General features: G+C 38.7%; 2 protein-coding genes across 2 annotated transcripts; both read right to left on the bottom strand.

The window, feature by feature from the left end:
* Window positions 1-358: 358 nt before the first annotated feature.
* On the bottom strand, window positions 359-8737 carry LOC309382151 (neuronal pentraxin-2-like). The gene is made up of 5 exons (XM_081933666.1): window positions 7210-8737; window positions 5608-5788; window positions 2361-2608; window positions 2055-2234; window positions 359-1971 (listed from the first exon to the last, which is right to left on the bottom strand). Exons 1-5 carry the CDS (start codon window positions 7918-7920, stop codon window positions 1762-1764), a joined length of 1530 nt encoding a protein of 509 aa, XP_081789792.1. The 5' UTR covers window positions 7921-8737; the 3' UTR covers window positions 359-1761.
* A 2289-nt stretch (window positions 8738-11026) lies between these two features.
* Window positions 11027-19039, bottom strand: LOC309381851 (uncharacterized protein). Its single transcript, XM_081933138.1, has 3 exons — window positions 18580-19039; window positions 12671-15448; window positions 11027-11401 (listed from the first exon to the last, which is right to left on the bottom strand). The coding sequence occupies exons 2-3, from the start codon at window positions 15418-15420 to the stop codon at window positions 11242-11244; spliced, it is 2910 nt and encodes a 969-aa protein (XP_081789264.1). The 5' UTR covers window positions 15421-15448; window positions 18580-19039; the 3' UTR covers window positions 11027-11241.
* Window positions 19040-20092: the final 1053 nt, after the last annotated feature.

Below are 20092 nucleotides of genomic sequence, written 5' to 3'. Positions count from 1 at the left end.
ACTAAAGCAGATAATTGTATAACAGTTACATTTTTATAGCATTTTCTAAGCAGATTCAGGCACTGATCAGGTGCTGATCAAAATTGCAGTGCAAGGAGAATTCAAACATCATCTAGGAATATCTACACTGAATGCTGGATATATTTGTTTTTCCTTTCAAGGGTTTAGATATTCCTCAATGAATATCTTTGTCTTTGTCCTCTATATGTAGTGCTGAAAACAGAACACCACAGAAATCCCCCCTCACCCTCCCTCCTCCCTGCATATCAAGCAAGCTCTATGTATTCAGCATAGATTTCTACTGGGTGGTGACTTTACCAAAAATTTTGAACCTTGCCATCCATTTGCACGAATGATGTTATATTCATTTGTGCTGTATTGGCCCTAACTCAACCTTTCTGTTTTCATAGGCCTCTAGGGCTTCCACAGTCACCTTTAACATAGATTGGGTTAAACATCTAACACAATGATATACAACTATTTTTGCTGTGATATAGCAGAATGCTGGCCGACATGGTTTTCACAATGATGCATAATAGCATTTTATGATACTTGCAAAATCTGACACAACTTCTAGAGCTGGTTGACACAGCCTCTAATTTTGGTTCAGTGCAGGTGCAGATCTACATCCAGGTTATATTAGTTAATTCATGGTTGGAACATTTTTTTCAAGCATGGCTTTATTCAAATTTAAAAGAGATTTATACAGTTCATAAATACTATTTAAATCAATGGAGGGTGGGGGGAATGGAAAGAGAGGCAGAAAAATGGTGAACTCAGAGAAAAATAACTTACTAAGATACTAAGAGATTAATATACAATGTTTCATACTCTTCCTCTAGACCTGACTGGGTTTTTGGCAATGATTTCCTGAGAAGAAGTTAAAGGTCTACTAAGCTGGTATAAAATATCTGAACAGAAATGCTGAGATTTTTATAGTCATGTATGATCTATTAAAAAAGCCATTGACATTTGTATTGCCTTATGAGCCATTCTGGTGTGTAGAGCTTATATGGTAGAAGGTTAATGAATGAATCTGAAAATCTTTGAGAATATGACTGATTGCTTGATTATTATAGTGCTCATCTCACCTACATGACTCTAGGAAGCTTGCAATAAATAAAATATATAATATAATTTTTTTTTAAGCAGATAACAGTCGGGCATCATCCAACCAATGTACCTAGAAAGAACATTCAGGAAAAAGATTCTGGAAAAAAATATTAACAAATTCTTTTTCCAATTCCTCTGTTGAATATCCAAAAAGTAGACAACTAATAGTCAAAAATAGGATTTTGATCTACCATAAATATCTTCCTAGTGGACCAATGTTACACATCAAGGCCTTGAAAATGAACTGTGCTATTGGCCATATTGTCATCAAGAGGAACTTTATTCTTTTGCTCCTGCTCTTACATTAGGAAAATCCCAATACACAGTGCAGGTTTATCATGCGTAGAAATGTCTCTTATTTTGAAAATTGCTCAGCTTCATAAAGCATATATTCCAAATTATACTTGACTGTATTTCTGGATCTTAAAAGATTTTCCTGCCTGCATACATGCCCACTTTCTTTTTGTTGCACATGTGCCAAACATAAAGGCCTCCATTCTTTTTGTCAAGGAACCCGGGAATTTTTATTTCCCAACCCTTTCTACCACTGTATGAAATAAATCTTGAGGTCCTCCCATGCTTTGCCTTTAACCATTAGGTATCTTTCTCTTCCAGAGAATATTATGTCCATGTTTCTTTGGTTGATTCTTAGTGACAGGCATTATATGGTAGTTTGATCACTCCTCTATGAAGTTCTATAGAGTTTTCAGTCCAATTGATAAGATCACCGCCAGTGGAGCTACTGCAGGTTGCCATCTTGTAAATTTCAGCAGGTGTCACAATATAGCTCCACATGTTGAAATCTGACATTTCCCCAATGAAAGCTTGAGTGGCATCAAAGCGGCCACCAAGGGTGTCCTGTGGAGGGAGAGTGCAATAAATACATATTCAGAAGAAACATGCACGATAATGACAGTACATAAAGTGAGAGGCCTATTTACCTGCTCCTGGCCTAGTATGAAAACACCGCCAGGTTTCACAGGATGCCAAGGAGCCAGGTTCTCCCCACTCCCACTTTGGACACCATCCTGGTAAGATTTCCAGATGCCATGCCGAGTTGACCATGTCACACAGATGTGGTGCCATTTGGCATCATTAACAGCCAATGGCAAGGTGGCAACCTGCAAAGCAAGGACAGAAGAGTTTAACTAAAAGTGAGAATGAGCAAACCTAGAAGTTATAAACATGGCAAGGTACTGAACACCTTCAAATATATCTGCTGCACAAATAAACGACATTTCTCCTACCTTATCATTGATGAGCAACTCCATGGGGTTATTTCCCCATTGAATAAGCACCACTTCGTTGGCTTGGTTGGGCACTGAGTAGGAGAAAGGAGTGCCTATCCCTGGGGATGAAGTTGACTTGAGCCAGAGACAGATGGAAAAGGCAAAGATTTCATGTTGTAGAGTGTGCTTGATCTTGATATACATGTAGTTTGTGCGAAGAGGAAAATCCACATGAAAATGTTCGGAATGCTTATCTGCCTTGTTCCCTGGAGAACAGAAGAAAGCAGAAATGTGGCACTGCACTGCAACACAGAGAAATGGAGAGGAAGTGGATTATCCTTATACTGCCAGCTGATCTGCTGACCTATTAAGAATTGATTCTCCAGGCTTGCTATGTTCTTTCCATTAATGGAATCCCATGACCACTATCAATCAGGTCAACGTTCAGGAACTCTACCAAATTTTCTTTCTTTGGTTACGTTGGCTCCATTTCATTCTCTGTGACGCCTTTCTTGATTTAGATTTGGTGACAAAAGGGTCATAAAAGAGCGCTCTCTCTCTCTCTCTCTCTCTCTCTCTCTCTCTCTCTCTCTCTCTCTCTCTCTCTCTATATATATATATATATATATATATATATATATATATATATATATATATATGTGTGTGTGTGTGTGTGTGTGTGTGTGTGTGTGTGTGTGTGTGTTTGTGTTACAACCCCTGGTATGACATATATATCACACACACATACATGCATACATATATATGTTTTCGTAGATTTTATATGTCTCTGTGTGTGTTTTCATAGATTGTGTGTATTTATTTTATTTATTTTATTGAATTTATAGACCACCCCCTCTCCCCGAAGGGACTCGGGGCGGTGTACAGACAGCAGCTAAAAAACCATATGCACAGTAGAAAATATTAAATACCCCTTAAAAACAGATTAAATATAAAGCCTGTACAATAATAATAAAAATTAAAAAGCAGCTTAAAAAGTCTACCCCCAAAAACTTAAAATACCGGCCAGAAGGATTGAAGATTAAAACTACAGTTAGGCCAGGCCAGCTAATTGAAACAGGTGGGTCTTAAGTTTCTTGCGGAAGGAGCGGAGATCGGTGGTTGTTCTGATGTCGGTGTGTGTGTGTGTTTGTGCTGATAAATGAAGGGAGACTAATAGATCTATTACTGGGATTTGAACCTGGGCTGTATTACATATTAATGTAATTCCACTAAGGGTATGGCTAGCTGTTGAGAGCTAAATAGCTTGAAATAGGTCTATACTAGTCTCCCTTCATTTATTTATCAGCACAAATACAACACAAATGTAACAAAGGCAACATTAAAAGATGGCAAGTGGGACCTTGTCTAAAGGTCACCAAGATACTCTCAATCTTACACAGGAAAAGACCCGAATACACCAAGACCTGCATACCTGTACCCATGAAAATCTACAAATATATATATATGTCCCGTGTAAGATTGAGATTGTCTTGGCAATGTTTCGGCAAGGTCTCAATCACCATCCTTAGGCTGGTATTTTTGGCCAAAAGCACCAGCCTGAAGATGCCAAGACCATCTCAATCTTACATGGGAAAAGACCTGAATACAACAAGACCAGTATGTATGTATGTATGTATACATACATACATACATACATACATACACACACACACACACACACACACACATGGTTGTGTTTGTGTATGTTCCAGCATAACTCTGGAACGCCTCCAGCAATTTCAACCAAACTTGGTACACAGGTGACTTACTCTTCGGAAAAAAATACTGTGGGAGTAAGACATCCCTAACATACTTCTGGGTTTGTGTTCTGTTAAGATACAGCTTGTTGTGCCTTAAAATAGCTTCTAATGTGTTGCCGTAAAATGGCTTCTACTGTGCAGTGCAGTGGAGTTACCATGGTAATGGCTTCACAGTACTCCACAAGGGAGCTTCCTCTGGTAAGGGAGAAAATCCAACATTAGAAATTACATTTGGTCCAGACATTTCCCCCCTATAAATAAATATCCGGGCAATACAATTGGCTAGTTCTTTATAAAATACTATTGGCGCTACATAAAAAACGGTGTCATTCATCCATGTCACACTGAGCTGCCAAAACACTGTCATATGATTTCTATCACTATTCAAGCTCATTTTTGCTCCACACCTATCATATGTGGCTGATTTTATGACTAAACTATATTTTCAGTCAACATCCCCCTTTTCTTCATTCTGTCTATTGGTCTGTCTCTCCAGTAGAATAATGAGATACTTGAAATATTCCTCAAACTATTTAACCATCTTGGTGCCCATCACTTTTCCTGCTGATTATGTGATTATACACTACGCAGATTCTTCAGAAATGCAGAAGCAAATAAAATATTATTAAATTATTAAAACCAAGTATTTAAATCTACATTTTCATCCACTGAAGTATTCATTAACATATTTATGTAAACTTCTTATTTAATAGTGATTTTTTAAATCAATATTAAATTAATATAACCTACATACCTGTTGAAATTCTGGGCTTAATGTTTGTCATAATCCTTTGTCACTGGCTATGTTAATTGGGTCTGAGGAGAATTAAAATCTAAAATAGGTTAGAGTGGGACTATTCATATTCAAATTTCAGCATGACTGGGAAAATTCTTTGAGCCAGTCACTGTCTCTCAGCTTTAGCTATCACATAAAACCAGTTGTGAAGACAAGCAGAGCTTTTTGAGAGAAAATGAGATAGAAAAAGAAATATGCAAATGTTAAATCACTGAAGTTCTCCATTTGCCTCAGATCTAATTATATCCTGCTGTCAGCCTTCTCCAACCCAGCACCTATCCTGTTAATCAGGCAGTATGATCCAAAATCTAATGTTTGGGAATTTGTGAATTTGTCTCTGATATCTGGAGGGCATTACTAGAAAAACTATTTCTCATTTCTCCACAAACTTGGCAATAGCCACCTAAACATCTGGCTTCTTTATTGTCCATTTACTTGTTATTAAACCCATCTTTTATTATTAGCTCTTTTTATTTAGTAGTTTATTTAATTTACCTTCCTTCCATCTATCCATCCATTTTTACTCCATGAATATGGACCAAAGTCTCCTTTCTCATACTGGCAACACCACTTTCTTTTTCTTTTCTTTTTTTTATACCTTAAAAATTAATTTTATTACTACAGAGCTTTGGAAAGTATCACAAGATTGTTTTGACTTGCAAGAAGGTTACAACACTACCCACCTGGAAACTCCAGTTTAGCCACTCACCTTTCTCTACCGTGCGTCCATGTGAAACATGCCTTTGTCTCATCCCTGTTGTTTTTGGTACACTGGGTGTCTGATGTTCTGAAGTGTTGGATTTCTCGTGGATCTGTTGCTCCAACAAGCTGATCTTTTCCTGAAGAGTATCCCACATGGATGTGGAGAAGGTTGAATTATTCCAATTGTGCTGGAGAAATCAGGATAAATGCTCATGTTAATAAAATTCTGCCATTTCTCTAAACCTTTTTCTAGACCACTTGTAATGTGCTGCCTCTCTCCCTTCATTAAAATTCCACCTGAAAGCCATCATTAACCATTTGGTCTACTTCTTGAGTTCCTATATATTTACCAAGCTGAATTTTAGACTGTATTTACAAATAATTGTATGTTTTCTTCTTGCCCGAAATGAGTTTCCCATTAATGGTGCCATCACCTATTCATGTTCTGTTGCCTCATTATTATCACCATTTAAACTCATTTGCAATGCAGTCCTATGCTTGTCTATTTAGTCTTCTTCAGCCCAATAAGTCTTCCTTCCATCGCAAGTATGTAGAGGATGCTAAATTAGTCACATTCTTGCACTAAACCCGCCACACAAGAACCTCCTGGAACTCCAGAAAGAAATTCTGCTAAAAGGAGGGATTTTTGTTAGTTTTGCAATAGCCACTCTATGCATAAAAAGATAATCTTGAATAACATTGCTCCATCTGAAGCTTCAACAAAATCGTAATTGAACCCAAGCACCGTACACCTTGTACATGTGTGTGAGAGTGTGTGTGTGTGTGTGTGTGTGCATGTGTGTACTGTGTGCAAATCCATCCATCTTGTTTCTTCTTTTTTAAGTAAGCAAAGTTATGCCAATTGCAAAGCAAGGAATAAAAAAATTAATTAAAAAATTAATTGACTTAAGGAAAAGAAAGGAAATATAGTAAAGTCTAGTTTATACAAACACCATTCACTATAATTCTCCATACCTTTCCCTCTTGAAAGCTATCCCTCCGTCCATCTCTTCTGTATTTTATTTTTATTTTATTTTTTTAAATCCCTCTGCATCTATCTCCCTCTGCAAAGTGACTCCCGCCATTTTCTTCATTGCTGCCTTTCGTTCATTAGATACTGATTTTCTCAACCGCTATTGATAGTGCAAGGGAGCTTAAATAATTATGTTTAAACTCCCCCTTCACCCCATATATTTTCCCGAATAACACTATGGTAGGTAGGCACTTTAGAAATATTAGAAGAAGAAGCAGGAAGATTTGTTGTGAGTAGTTAATTCTGGTAGAAACTTCAGTGTGTTGGGAGATATTTAGCTTTTAAAAAGAAGTAATAGCATGCCTTAGGTTTGCTTTGATCATATAAATCAGAACAAGGAAGAAAAAATGATTAAATGAAGGATCATATATGAAAACTGATGGAACAGGAATAAAAATTCTTACAATAATTGCTGGCTGATCAGCATTTTGGACAAATTAAAAAATGAAGAGATAAAGATTGTAAATGTGAGGATGAAGATGAGGGTTGATGGATAATAAACAAGTGCACAATTAAAGAATAGATTTGAGAAGCTAGATTTAAGTGCATTGAGAAGGATAAGTTTATAGCTAATACCTGTAAATGCTCCAGTCTCTCCTTCAGGGATTTCAACATTCTCTCCATCTGATGTATTGCAGCAGATGCCTCATTGGGTGGATCTTCCATAGCATTAGACTGAGCAGGTGTAGGTGCCTTGTGAGAAGAATCATGAGTGTTGTGACTGACCTGTGGTTCATGGTTCCCAGGTTGTGCAGTTTGATGATGCTCATTCTCTTGGGCATGGTGGCCTTCATGGGGATCTCGATGGCCAGCATCACGGTGTCCCCTATGGCCATCTTCATGGTGAGGCTGGTGGGCATCCTCATGATGTCCCCTTTGACTATTATCATGATGGCCCCGATGCCCACCTTCGTGATGGCCGTGCTTATGGTTATGATTCTCTTCCTGATGATTTCCATGGTGCTCACTATGCCTCCTGGAATGGGTTTCACAGCGGCTCAGTTTGGCTGTCAGTTCTCTCACGGCCTCTCTCTGGTCAAGGATCATTTCCTTTTGATGCACCACTGTCTCCCGCAGATGCAGGATGGTTTCCTTAGCTTCTTCTAGAGTCCCCACCCAATGGCCACTGCCTGCACCATTAGCTGCGCTTCCATGTCGTTGATGGCCATTTGACTGGCAACCATTATCCATATCCAATGGCATAGGACTGCATATAAATTTGGGTAAGCCATGTTCAGAGGTTATCAGTAGTGGGGAAAAGATGAGGCAGAGCAATGTCCTGTGCATTGCGATCACCAGAGGTAGGATGTTTGTGGATGGGAAAAGGGTAGGAGTGGGATGGAAATGGGCTGGCCAGTTCAGGAGAAATTAGAAGCAGATGATAACTTCCAGAAAGGCAAGTCTTTACAGCTTGAAGAATCCTATTGTACAACAGATTTCAATCCTGCATCCATCATCCAGATCTTCTCTTAGATGACCAATAAAATTCCACAAGAAAGAAATTCAGCTTCTATCAAGGAGGAGATGCAAAGATCTTTTACAGAGGAGAAGATACTCTAGATGAAACTCTTCAAGTCATGTCTGGTTCACCAGGTCACCAAGTCTTCAATACCCACAATGGCTGGTTCCATTGTCTCAGAAACTGAAGTTTTTCCTTCTTCCCAAATATCAATTTCTTGCTTCTCAGCAGAGCCAAACTGCCAGCAGACATCCAGGCACTATAGTCAGGTGGGTTTTGTTCTTTTTCTGCCTTTCCTTCCTGTCTAATTTGCCAAATCCACTGGTGATGAGGAGCAAAGCATCGTTTCCCTTGGCGACTGAGAAATTAATGGGCTTAAAGTGTTACAGCAAAGCTTTTGCCTTCACCACTGCCTACCATCTCTTCTCTGTTGCTAAGGTTTCTAGCCTGGCAGCTTATATATAACCCCTCCTGAGAAGCTAAAGCTTCAGTCAGAAGAATTAAGGTATCAGCCAAGAAAAAATAAACTAAATCCAAGCTATGAAATTATTCCTCATTTTTTCTTCTAATTACAATTATTTACCCAGAGTATATCACTCCCAGCTGAATTTAGAGTATATGGAACTCCCAACAATAATAGGAAATTTTATTTATTTATTTTATTGAATTTATAGACCGCCCCCTCTCCCCGAAGGGACTCGGGGCGGTGTACAGACAACAACTAAAAAACCATACACATAGTAGAAAATATTAAATACCCCTTAAAAATAGATTAAATACAAAGCCTGTACAATAAAATTAAAAATTAAAAAACAGGCTAAAAAGTCTACCCCGAAAATTTAAAATACCAGCCAGAGGATTGAAGATTAAAACTACGGTTAGGCCAGGCCAGCTAAGTGGAACAGGTGGGTCTTAAGTTTCTTGCGGAAGGAGCGGAGATCGGTGGTTGTTCTGACTGAAAGACTATTGTGTCAAGTAGGTAAGACACACACACCTGTATAAAATAAATGCACAGCTAGATGATTTACAAATAGACTCTGCCTTTCCACTCAAGGGCCTAATCAGATAATTTTAACTATATGAAAAGCAAAACATTCTCAATACTAAATTACTGATACATTTATCACAATGTATTCCACTGTCCCAAGGCTTAGGAAGTTCAGGACACTTCCAACATGATTTGTTTCCTTTGAAAGTCAGAGTTTTAATGCTGTTTTTGGTAAATGAGGAAAAATCCATATTTCAGCAGTCTAAGAATAGGATATATGGCCCACAAGTGAGTCTGTATTTGCCAATAACCCTGATGACCATTGCAATGTAGACTTAGAAACTCTTCTACCAAGTCTGATTTCTTCTAAAGAGATTGTTCATCATATTGATAGTTTGCTTTTCTCCCTCTACAATTCCTAACTTCAGTAGTATAGATCACTGAATGCTAGAATTAATGTAAGGCTGAAGGATTATTAATCCGATGAGTTTCACCCATTCTAAATATAGATGTAAATTAGACCCATATGCTGACTTGTTTATAATGTTATTTATTTGATTGTAGGACAAAATATTCCAAAATGATTGGGATACCTATCCATGAGTGATGAAAAATGTAATCCTTCAAACAGCCTCCCAATTTAAAATGAAAAGACTCCCAATCTAGATTAAGCCATTGGGCATTTATAATAAAGAACATGAAATATACAGATTGAAATAGGAAACATTTAATATGTCTTCCTTTAATTTAATCTTTGTTTCTACTGCAAAGAAATGACTGAAGAGTATAATATTGGTATGAAAGAATATCTAAGAATCCAATTGCTTCTTTCTGGGACTTATGCCCAGATAAATCTCTACAGCAGAGCAGCGTAAATTAAATCATAGTAATTTGTTTTCATTGAATGTAATGTGATTCAATTGTCACTAACTTGATCTGGATTTAATCATAATCCAGATTTAACATATAAACACCCCCTTAGGATCAATTTAACATCTAAGATTAAATATAGACCAGAAACAAGAATCGAAGTGCAGAGTTATATCTTTCAAAACTCATTTTATCAGACCATTTAAAGTGGAATATTTTAATATAATCCAAGAGTAGTTCAGAATTTTGAACTTGTGACGATCAACAATCTTATTGTATTATTATGAATATAAATTAACTTTTGAGGAATATTTAATTTAGTAACTGGAACAGTAAAGTGTATAATGAGCCAGAGCATACGGTTGTAATTGATTGATTGGAGAGTGCTGGCTCTTGCATGAGGCAATCTCCGCCGTGATTGGTTGCTGTGGGGTAAAGGAGGAGTTTCCTTCCCCCCCCCCGTCTTTTTTCTTCCGCGTGCTCTGTATGCTGTTTTGATTTACGTCATGATGTTCCTTACTATCTTGTCTGCTGTAAATATAAATGTTAAATATATCTATTTATATAAAACTACAACTTCGTGTCAATGTCTCTGAGTTCATTTGGACACCTGCTGCTCAATTCCCTGACAGACATTTAAAATGAAACCTTAATTCTTATTCATAAAAAGTGTAATCTTTTTTATTTGTTCCCCCAATGTATTTTTGAGAATTGGGACCATAATTATGCATTTCACAAGTGTGTGTGTGTGTGTGGTATATGTGTGTGTTGGGAGTCAAAAATTTACATTATATGTTTTCGTACATTTTATGTGTGTGTTTGTGTGTGTGTGTGTGTTTTCATAGATTGTGTGTGTGTGTGTGTGTGTGTTGTATTTGTGCTGATAAATAAATAAAGGGAGACTAGTATGGATTCATTTCAAGCTATTTAGCTCTCATCAGCTAGCCATACCCTTGAAATGGATCCATACTAGTCTCCCTTTATTTATTTATCAGCACAAATACAACACAAATATAAAAAGGCAACATTAAAAATAAAAATATGGGTTTCTGTCTGGATGGTTTTCTGTGATGAGCCGAAGGACAGAAAGAGGGAGTAGTGAGCTCCCTCCCATATTTGGGCATACCAGGGGTTGTAACACAAATACATATGTATGTATGTATGTATGTATGTATGTATACACACACACACATACATACACACAGCAGTATTTATCAACCTATTGTCTTTAAATTATTTTAAGTCAAAAAATATTGCTAAAAAATCGTAACCACATTCTTCCTGGTTCCAGTTACTCAGTTACAGTGAACAGTGTGACATTCTCTTGTCTCTCAAAGCCTAAGGCCCCACACAATTTGGTCCAAAATACATCTTCAGCTTCAGGATCTTCAGGCCAAGTCAGGTAGCTCTCTTGTTTAATTAGTTTCCTTAGGCGATGATAAGGAGACAACCTAGAAAATAACCAAAGGATTGAGATTTTTTATTTTCTCTATCTCAGACACAAGAACAGACATAAAGTAGTGTGTAAGGAAAAGACACTCTGGACCAGGGGTTAAATTCAGCAGGTTCTAACAGGTTCTGAAGAACTGGTAGCAGAAATTTTGAGTAGTTCGGAGAACCGGCAAATACCACCTCTGGCTGGCTCCAGAAAGGAGTGGAATGGAGATTTTGCAATATTCTTCCCCCAGGAGTGGGGAGAGAATGGAGATTTTGCAGTATCCTTCCCCTGCCACACCCACCAAGCCATGCCCATAGAACCGCTAGTAAAAAATATTGAATTTCACCACTGCCCAGGACTACCCCCAAGCCAACTGTGGAGGATACTTCTAAACTTAGCAGGACAGCAACTACTCTCTTCTGTTATTCTTCAGCAACTGATAGTAAGTGGGATGCCATCCTGAATAGATATTGTAAACCAGTATTTCTCAAACTGAAACTTTAAAACATGTGAACTTCAGCTCCCAGAATACCGCAGCAGTCAGCATGCTGGCTATGGTATTCTGGGAATTGAAGTCCATATTTCTTAAAGTTCCATAAACTTTTTTCCCACCCCCCAAATAGACATACATTTATCTCCCCTTTAAAACCATCTTCAAACTCGTTATTATTATCCTCAGATCAGGTGGCACAAAAAAATTATATAAATTAATGATCACCCGGATAAAGATTTTTGTCATCATCATTCACTTCCAATCACAGGGTGACCACAAGTTCTAGTCTCTCAAGTAAACGCCTTCCCGTTGTACTTGGGCTGTTAACTCACATAATTCTTAGGTACATATCTATCGAATGCCAGGGGGAGAATCTGACCTACCCTGAGGTACAAGAAAATCTCTGCCTAGTTTCTCTGCTACATCCTCTTTCCATCGTTAATTGGAACAATGAGGATTAGCCAGATACCCTCCAGATGGCTCGGTGGGAGAGGTGGTTGGAGAAAGCTTTATCATAGAATCATAGGGCTGGAAGTGGCCTTGAATGCTTGCTAGTTCCAACCCCCAGCCCAAGACAGGAGTCAGATCTGTAGATCTTTAGATCTCTTTTTTCATTGTGGAAAAAGTTCTCTCCTGCTCATTCTTCCTTTATCCAACCTTCTGCATCCTAATTGCACTCTTTATCTCACAAATCTTTTCTTCCCACTAAAATAAAGTAGATGAAACTCCTGCTTTATATTACAATCTTTTTAAGACCGCCTTCGTGTGGATCAACTGTTCCCCACTCACCTGTAATTTGGAATTTCTTCCTTAAAGACCACCACCAGAGGGTCATATCCATGATAGTAGATATTGGAACAGGCAAGTTGAATTTCTAAAGAACACCACTCACTCTCCAAGTAATTTCTGCTCACCAGACACAAGGTCTTACGGCTTCTGCTTATTCCATTCTGAACGTTATCTATATAGTATTGTCCAGGGGCAAAATCTCTAGGCCCAAAACAAAATCGGAAGCAGGGTTCATGTTGTTTTTCCAGCTTTTCCAGAATGTTATCAATCACCCATTTGTAGTCATGACTACAGCAGGAAATGTAAGCATCATATTGGTAGTCCCGTCCTTTTGGGCGCAGTTGGTTGTATCCCCAACCTCTGAGGAGATAAAAAGCATATCGGAAAGTCCAGCCTAACTTGGCATAGATCAAAGATGGAAGCAGGAACAAGAGAATGATAACTGTGGTGGCAATAAATAAATACATTTCCCAGTTCTCAAAGCAGAAGGATAAGTCTTCATCAGCAAAAAGACGATTAGTCAATCCAGGACCAAAGCAATAATAGCTATTCAGCAAGGCCATTTGAACATTTGGCACAGATATTGACCAGTTTTGGAACCATGCATTCTCACAAGAGCATATCAGTGGATTTCCAGAAACATCCAAATACTTCAGAGAGGAAAGTTCATCAAACATTTCTTTACTGAAGTTCTTCAGATCATTGTTGCTTAGGTCCAGCTGTTCCAAAGAGGTCAAACCAGAAAATATTTCTTTGGGTAGATCTGGGATAGCACTATCTTCTAGAGAGAGATTATGTAGGCTAGTTAATCCTTGAAAAAAATGTGAGTGAAGTTCCCAAGAGCCACGTTTCCCTGGCTGGATTTCAGAGAGGTCTAAGGATTCGAGAGTGGTAAGATTGATAAATGAAAGGCGGGAAAACACACTACTAGGATTTCCTTTCAAAGACAGAAACTTTAGATTCTCCAGCCCTTGGAAAAATTTATCTGAAGAGTGGATTGGTAATTTAGGTGTCTGAAAACTAATATCCAATTCCACAAGGGAGTAGAGATCCTGAAAAGGGCTTGGAGTATCATATTTGTTGTAAGTAAAGAGACGGTTGTAACTGAGATCTAATTTTTGCAGCTGCTTCAGGGGTTTAAAGACTGACTCAGAAAACTTATATATGAGATTTTGATCCAAGGCAAGGTATGTTAGGGAATTAAGGTTCCGAAAAGCATTGCTCTGAACAGTTAAAATTCTGTTTCCTGAAAGCAAGAGAGTCTTCACACGCAGGCGTGAAAAGGCATAATCTTTGATTCGTGTAATGCTGTTAAAACTCAAATCTAAAAACTCCATCTTACGAGCATAGGTGAAAGTGTCACGGGTTACAGCTGTGATCTGGCAGGTATGAAGAATAAGTGTCCGCAATGCTGCCATGCCAAAAAAAGATTTTGTGTCTAGATTGGTCAGGCGATTCTTTGATAAGTCCAAATAGGTTAAATTTTTCAAAGCCGCAAAAACAAAATTATCTAATTTATCAATGTCATTTCTGCTCAGGATCAGGGTTTGTAATGGTAACCCTTTCCCCCAAGTATTAGGACGGAGTTTCAATATCTTGCACTTATCCATAGAAAGATACTTTAAGTTCTGAAATGTTTCAAATGTTTTATCTTCCAGGTACTTAAACTGTGAAGTAGACAGAGTCAACCAGGTGAGGTTAGTGCAAGAACCCAACTGTCTCAACTGATTATTTCTAAACTTGGAATGTTTGATGTCCAGAGAAATTAAGGATGGAAAACTTTGGAAGACAGAGCAAGCTACTGATAAATTTGTGCTTAATGATGGATGCATACTGGATAAATGCAACATAGTCAGGTTAGGAAGGGATATGTTGATAAGATCAGAGATATTTAGAAAGTTTGAGTCTAAAGACAACTCTGTCAAAGCAGGTGTGGCTTGAAAGGGTCCAGCTTCCAATTTTGACATGTTATTAATACTTAGGTCCAGTTGTTGCAAGCTAGGAAAGGAACAATTTGACAAGTCCAGACTGTGAATAACATTTCTATTCAAACTGAGATTCCTCAGGAAGGGGAAACTGAGCAAGGAAGGACCAACACATGGGGCAGAGATGCTATTGTTACCCAGATCCAGAATGGTAAGTTGGGACAAGTTTTTTACACCTATAGCAATATCTTGAAAACTAGAGAGTTTATTGGTGGAAAGAATAAGTTCCTGAAGAGCCAACTGGAACATGAATGCACTCGGATGCACTGTGGCAATTTTGTTATTATCCAGGTGCAATACACAGAGATGTTTCAGGTTGGCTAACAAAGAAGGACCTATAGCAGTCAGTTGGTTCCAACTCAAATCTAGAACTTCAAGGCCTTCCAGGCTTTGAAAGGTGTTGGGTTCAATGTGTGATATGTTGTTATGATCCAGATACAGTTTCCGTAAACCAGGAAGGTGGGAAAAAGTGGTAGAATTCAGCACTTCAACTAAGTTGTGGGAGGCATTGAGCCTATTAGTCACATTTGGCAGAGAAGCAATGGCAGAATTCAGGTTTACGATGGCATGGCCAGTACAAACAGCAAGGCCAGGTATGTTAGGGGAAAGGACACAATTCTTGAACCCAAAACAATCCACATCCCTCCATATCCACGTGAAGAGGAGTAGCACTGTGCAAAGCTTCAAGGGAATCTGGTTCAAAACAGGCATAATGATAAAAGCATTTAGCATATGTGCTGGCTTTAGGTTTACTATGGGCTTCATCAGTGATCATGAAAAAGCTTCATAGGTTCTGAAATAAGAACATAAAGTATTTCTGGTTAGTTAAAAAGAAAGTGGAGGATAGACATGCTGGTGTATAAGCAGTGATCTGAATTCAGTCACTTTATATATAACTTTTATTAGACACAGGAGTGATTGTTATTCTAACAGAATAGCAGAGTAACAGAAGGAAACTTTGGAGATCTTCTATTCCACTGTTCCCAGCCTTTCTGGGTTGGTGGCCCTGTGCCAGAGGGGGGCGTGGAGAAGGATGTTTTTGTGTGAGGGGGATAGACATACATGCACATACACAGAGCTTCATTTGTGTGAGTGGTGGCATCTGCCACGAGCGCTAGTGGAGCTGAAAGCTTGCCACTCACACATGGGGCTACTGTCATGTACACACTAGCCCACCACTCACGCAGCCCAGTTGTAAATAGGCCATGGCCCGGAAGTAGACCATGGTCCACAGTTTGGGACCCCCATTCTAGTTCAGGCAGGGAACCCTATACCATATCAGACAAATAGTTGTCCAATCTCTTCTTAAAAACCAACTAGATCCATATTGAGTGGGACTTAAAACTAAGTCAATGCTAATGCAAATGTCATTGAGTTCAATGGCTGCATAAGTAGGTCCGAATCTGGGTGGAACAGTGTCATAAAATGACAGATATGTACATTCATACAGAGTTGTAGCCAACTGGGAAATAATTTAGATTTTTGCTTCATTTCAAAATATGTCATTTTCTGGCCAAATATTATTTGCCTAAATTTAGATTCTGATGTTCCTGGTGTTTGATGTCTCATGATTAGAGACTGTAGGGATTAGGACTTTAACAGATGACATCCATCCCAACTGAAGGAGGATGGAAACTTGCATTGTGGAAAATACCAGAATGCATAGTGGAAATTGAAACGAGTTAGATTCAAGATACAGCAAATATTATATTCATTCTAGCCTAAGTGTCTGATATCTAGATTGTAGAACAGATAGCTTCTTAGACTCTTAGTTCTTTCCATATTGTAAAGGTAGTCCTCGACCTAATAAGAGTTCGTTTAGTGACCGATCAAAGTTACAGCAGCACTAAAGAAGTGACTTGTGATATTTTTCATACATACAAAAGAGATTTTGACTTTGTTCAAAGATAACATGGAACCAGAATTTTAGGATTAGAATTAATCAGTAATAATAATTGCACCCACAAATATATATGGTTTAAGGAGGAGTAGGGACTATTTAGATGCTCTCTCTCCTAAGCAGGGACGTGCGGTCAGGGGAGGCAGGGGAGGCAGAGCCTCACCTCTCATCATGAAATAATAATATATAATAATAATATCCACGAGGGAGTTTCATATATATAAGAGGAAGAGGAGGGAGGAGGAGGAGCAAGCGCGGGGCAGTGCCAGCTGGTCAACCAGCAGAGGCAGGAGGGTTCTCGGAAGCACCAATAACCTTCCTGCCTGCCTCCGCTGTACTTTGTGCGCTCCTCGCGACTGCAATAGATGTCCAGAAGTGGCAGGGGCTTGATGACGTCGCCGCAGCTGCCATGCGCGGACGGACGGAGGTAGCCAGAGTGGCACTGAGGCAATCCGGCGGATGAGTGACCGAGGATCAGGCTGCCTGATCCTCCATCACTCGCTCGCTCGCTCTTTCATCCACTCGGACCCCTCGGCGCCACTCTGGTTATCTCCGGCTGGCCGCGCCCAGCAGCGATGTCGGCGACGTCATCAAGACGAAGTGGCTTGGAGGCGAAGTGCTTTTTAGTGCTTTTCTGTGCGTCTGGCGTTTAGGTAGATAGCTGGATGTCCTAAACGCCAGATGCACAGAAAAGCACTGAAAAACAGCTGCTGTTGGGGATCGCGGAGCGCAAGCCGGTGTAGCGCGCTCAGGAAGGCGGGGAATGGGATCACGTGTGCTGGAGGATGAGGCAGCCTCAGCCTCCAGCACACGTGGTCCCATTCCCCACCTTCCTGATGACGTCACCAGCCTCACCAGCCATAAACCTCACCGCACGTCACTGCTCCTAAGCAGTATAGTTTCTGGGGCAGACAGATTTATGTATGTTGCTTAGTTTTTAATCATCACAGCTATTATGACAGTATAGATAGTCTTTCACCTATGACCACAATTGAGCCCAAAAATGTTTGTTGTTGGGCAAGGCAGTTGTTAAGTGAATGGCCTTTTTGCCACTGCTGTTAAATGAGTCACTGTAGTTGTTAAATGAACCATATGGTCGTTAAGCGAATCCACTGACTTTGATTGTTGGAAGCTGGCTAGAAAGGTTACAAATGGTGATCACATGACCCTGGGACAGGGCAATTATTATAAATATATGCCAGTTTGCCAAATGCCTGAATTTGAATCATAGGACCATGGAGATGCTCCACTGGATTGTAAGGGCAAAAAGCAGTTATAAGTTGTAACTTTGAATGGTCACTAAACAAATGGTAAGTCACGGACTACCTGTATATAAACCACTGAAAACCTATGTTTTCAATTTAAAATAATAATACCTACAAATAGAAGTAGAATGACTGCGGCAAAAGAAAGCAAAGATACCATCAATAATAATAGGCACCTTGGGGGCAATCTGAAGCATCACTTGAACATCACTGGCATTGACAAAATCACCATCAATCAATTGCAAAAGGCAGCTTTACTTGGAACATCTTACATTCTGTTACCTTTAACACCCCCAAACAGCATCTGCTTATCCCAAGTTCTTGGGAAAGATTCGATACGTAGATAAAAATGCCAAATCTAGTCTAAACATCTGAATGACCATGCAACCAAACATAATAATAAAAACCAACAGGGGAAAAAAAACCCGCAACATCAATCAAAGCAAAAACCAGAATCAGGAACCACAATGGTGAGAAGTGCAATATAAAATTCCATTCAACTAAAAAAGAAAAAGAAAAAAGAATAAAAATAAACCAAAGTTCTAAAAACTGAAGTACTAAAATGATTTTTAAAATAACTGAATGCACAATCAAGGCTACCGCTTGGCTAAAAGGGCCATATAGTAATATAGACGGCATGTAAGTCTCTCTGGCGACAGCAACCAGCATATAAATAACCAAATAACCATCCCTTTTTAAGGCCATTAGCAACACTTCTCTGTTATATAAGGCATTGCTTTAGAGAAAGTAGAACCTCACCTTAGCAGGTCAAATGTTGGTTGATGAGTATGACTAGAAGAGGACTTCAAAGCAATGTGGCTGAATGAATTCAGAAGAGTCACATACCAGGGACTGACATAAGTCCTGTAGTTGGTGTCTTCAACCAACACAGAATGGCCTGCAGATAGTTGGTTTATTTCATAGATTTCAGAAATCAAAGACTGGTAAGGATTGTCTGACAGCAATTGTCCCAGGACCAAAAATCTTGTCTTTGTTGTGCCTTTCCAGTAGTGGCTGTACAAACTGCAGGGCAGGTTTAAAAAATAAAACCACTTTGCTTTAGCCTTCCCACTTCCTCCTTACCAACTGAGTCTGTGTAACACCAAAATTCGGATCTAAATCAGACTCTTCAGAATGATTGGCAAGCTGGATCTGTCTATCCTTAGCCTGGTGCTTCTTTGATCTTTTTTGTAGTAGCTGTGAAACTCTTATTTCTCTCGTCTTCTGTATTCACTCTGTCATTTGGAGTGCAGATCTTTCTACGATAGAAATAGTTTCAGTTAAGTGCCCTTGGAAAGTGAAACCACAAACGCATACAAAAAACAAACTTGAGAAGGAAATGGCACATTTTCTTATTGTCGGGAATAACCCTGAGTTGTTTTCTTTTCCCTTCCTCTCAGATAATCCAAGTTACTGATTATTTGCTTACTTAGAGCAAAGCTCCCCATTTTACTACCGGAAGAATAGCCAAATAAAAAGTTGATGTTGAGAATTATATTTACTTGCATGGTGATCCTGTGCTTGTGTTATTAAACATGAACAAAATATTCACGGCGGTGTCTGTTAAGCATGGGATTTCACATAGAAAAGAGACCCAGACAGACAAAGATGAGGCAGAGATAAAGGCAGAGGTAGAGATAAAGAGATTTTCAACAGAACAAAAACAGTACAAAGGTTGACGCTAAGAAGAATAAAGAAAAAGAATAAATAAGTGAACAAAACAGAAAAGAGATGTAAAACAGAGAGAAAAAATGTATAAAGAAGTGGCTTTTGATCTTTTCAAGAGCAGTTATAAATGTGTTTGTACTTTACACTCTCTCTCTCTGAAATTACATCATAGTTTCCTTCTTTTTATAATCTACTCTGATAATCAAATTCATAAATTACTTGTTTTTTTTTCTTTTTTAGCAAGAAGTCCAGAAGGAGTTTCCAGTCATTATTAAATTCAGGAATTTGCCATCTCTGCTAATTCTGTCATCTTCACCAACCATTTCTCACTGCGGTTTATTTCAAACTCTTCCCCTTTTTGTGCATAGAGTAATCTTACAATAGAGATCATTTATGAAAGAACAATCTTCCATGTTTCTTTTCTTAACTGTCTGTCCATTAATCTCAACAAGAAGTGTTCTGATTGCAGATGTATATTATTCTTTAAAATTCTTTGTATTGTTGTATGTATCTGAACCCCGATTTTCTGGCTTTTGTAAAAAAATAAATCCTGTTAAACATAAGGTTTCTCTCAATGTTGCCACTGAAACTCTCAAGAATATCC

This window comes from Natrix helvetica (genome assembly GCF_964273705.1).
Source record: "Natrix helvetica genome assembly, chromosome: Z".
Taxonomy (NCBI): domain Eukaryota; kingdom Metazoa; phylum Chordata; class Lepidosauria; order Squamata; family Natricidae; genus Natrix; species Natrix helvetica.
This window is presented reverse-complemented; position numbering and strand designations above follow the sequence as displayed.

Bases quoted from the DNA above. Each gene is read 5' to 3' on its own strand.
- LOC309382151 (XM_081933666.1), bottom strand. From the start codon at position 7,920: ATGCACAGGACATTGCTCTGCCTCATCTTTTCCCCACTACTGATAACC. The intron at 2,609-5,607 runs GTGAGTGGCTAA...TCTGTTCTCCAG, and splicing joins TGGACGCACGGTAGAGAAAG to GGAACAAGGCAGATAAGCAT. The intron at 2,235-2,360 runs GTAGGAGAAATG...CTTGCTTTGCAG, and splicing joins AGTTGCTCATCAATGATAAG to GTTGCCACCTTGCCATTGGC.
- LOC309381851 (XM_081933138.1), bottom strand. From the start codon at position 15,420: ATGAAGCCCATAGTAAACCTAAAGCCAGCACATATGCTAAATGCTTTT. The intron at 11,402-12,670 runs GTGAGTGGGGAA...GTTATTTTCTAG, and splicing joins GAAGAAATTCCAAATTACAG to GTTGTCTCCTTATCATCGCC.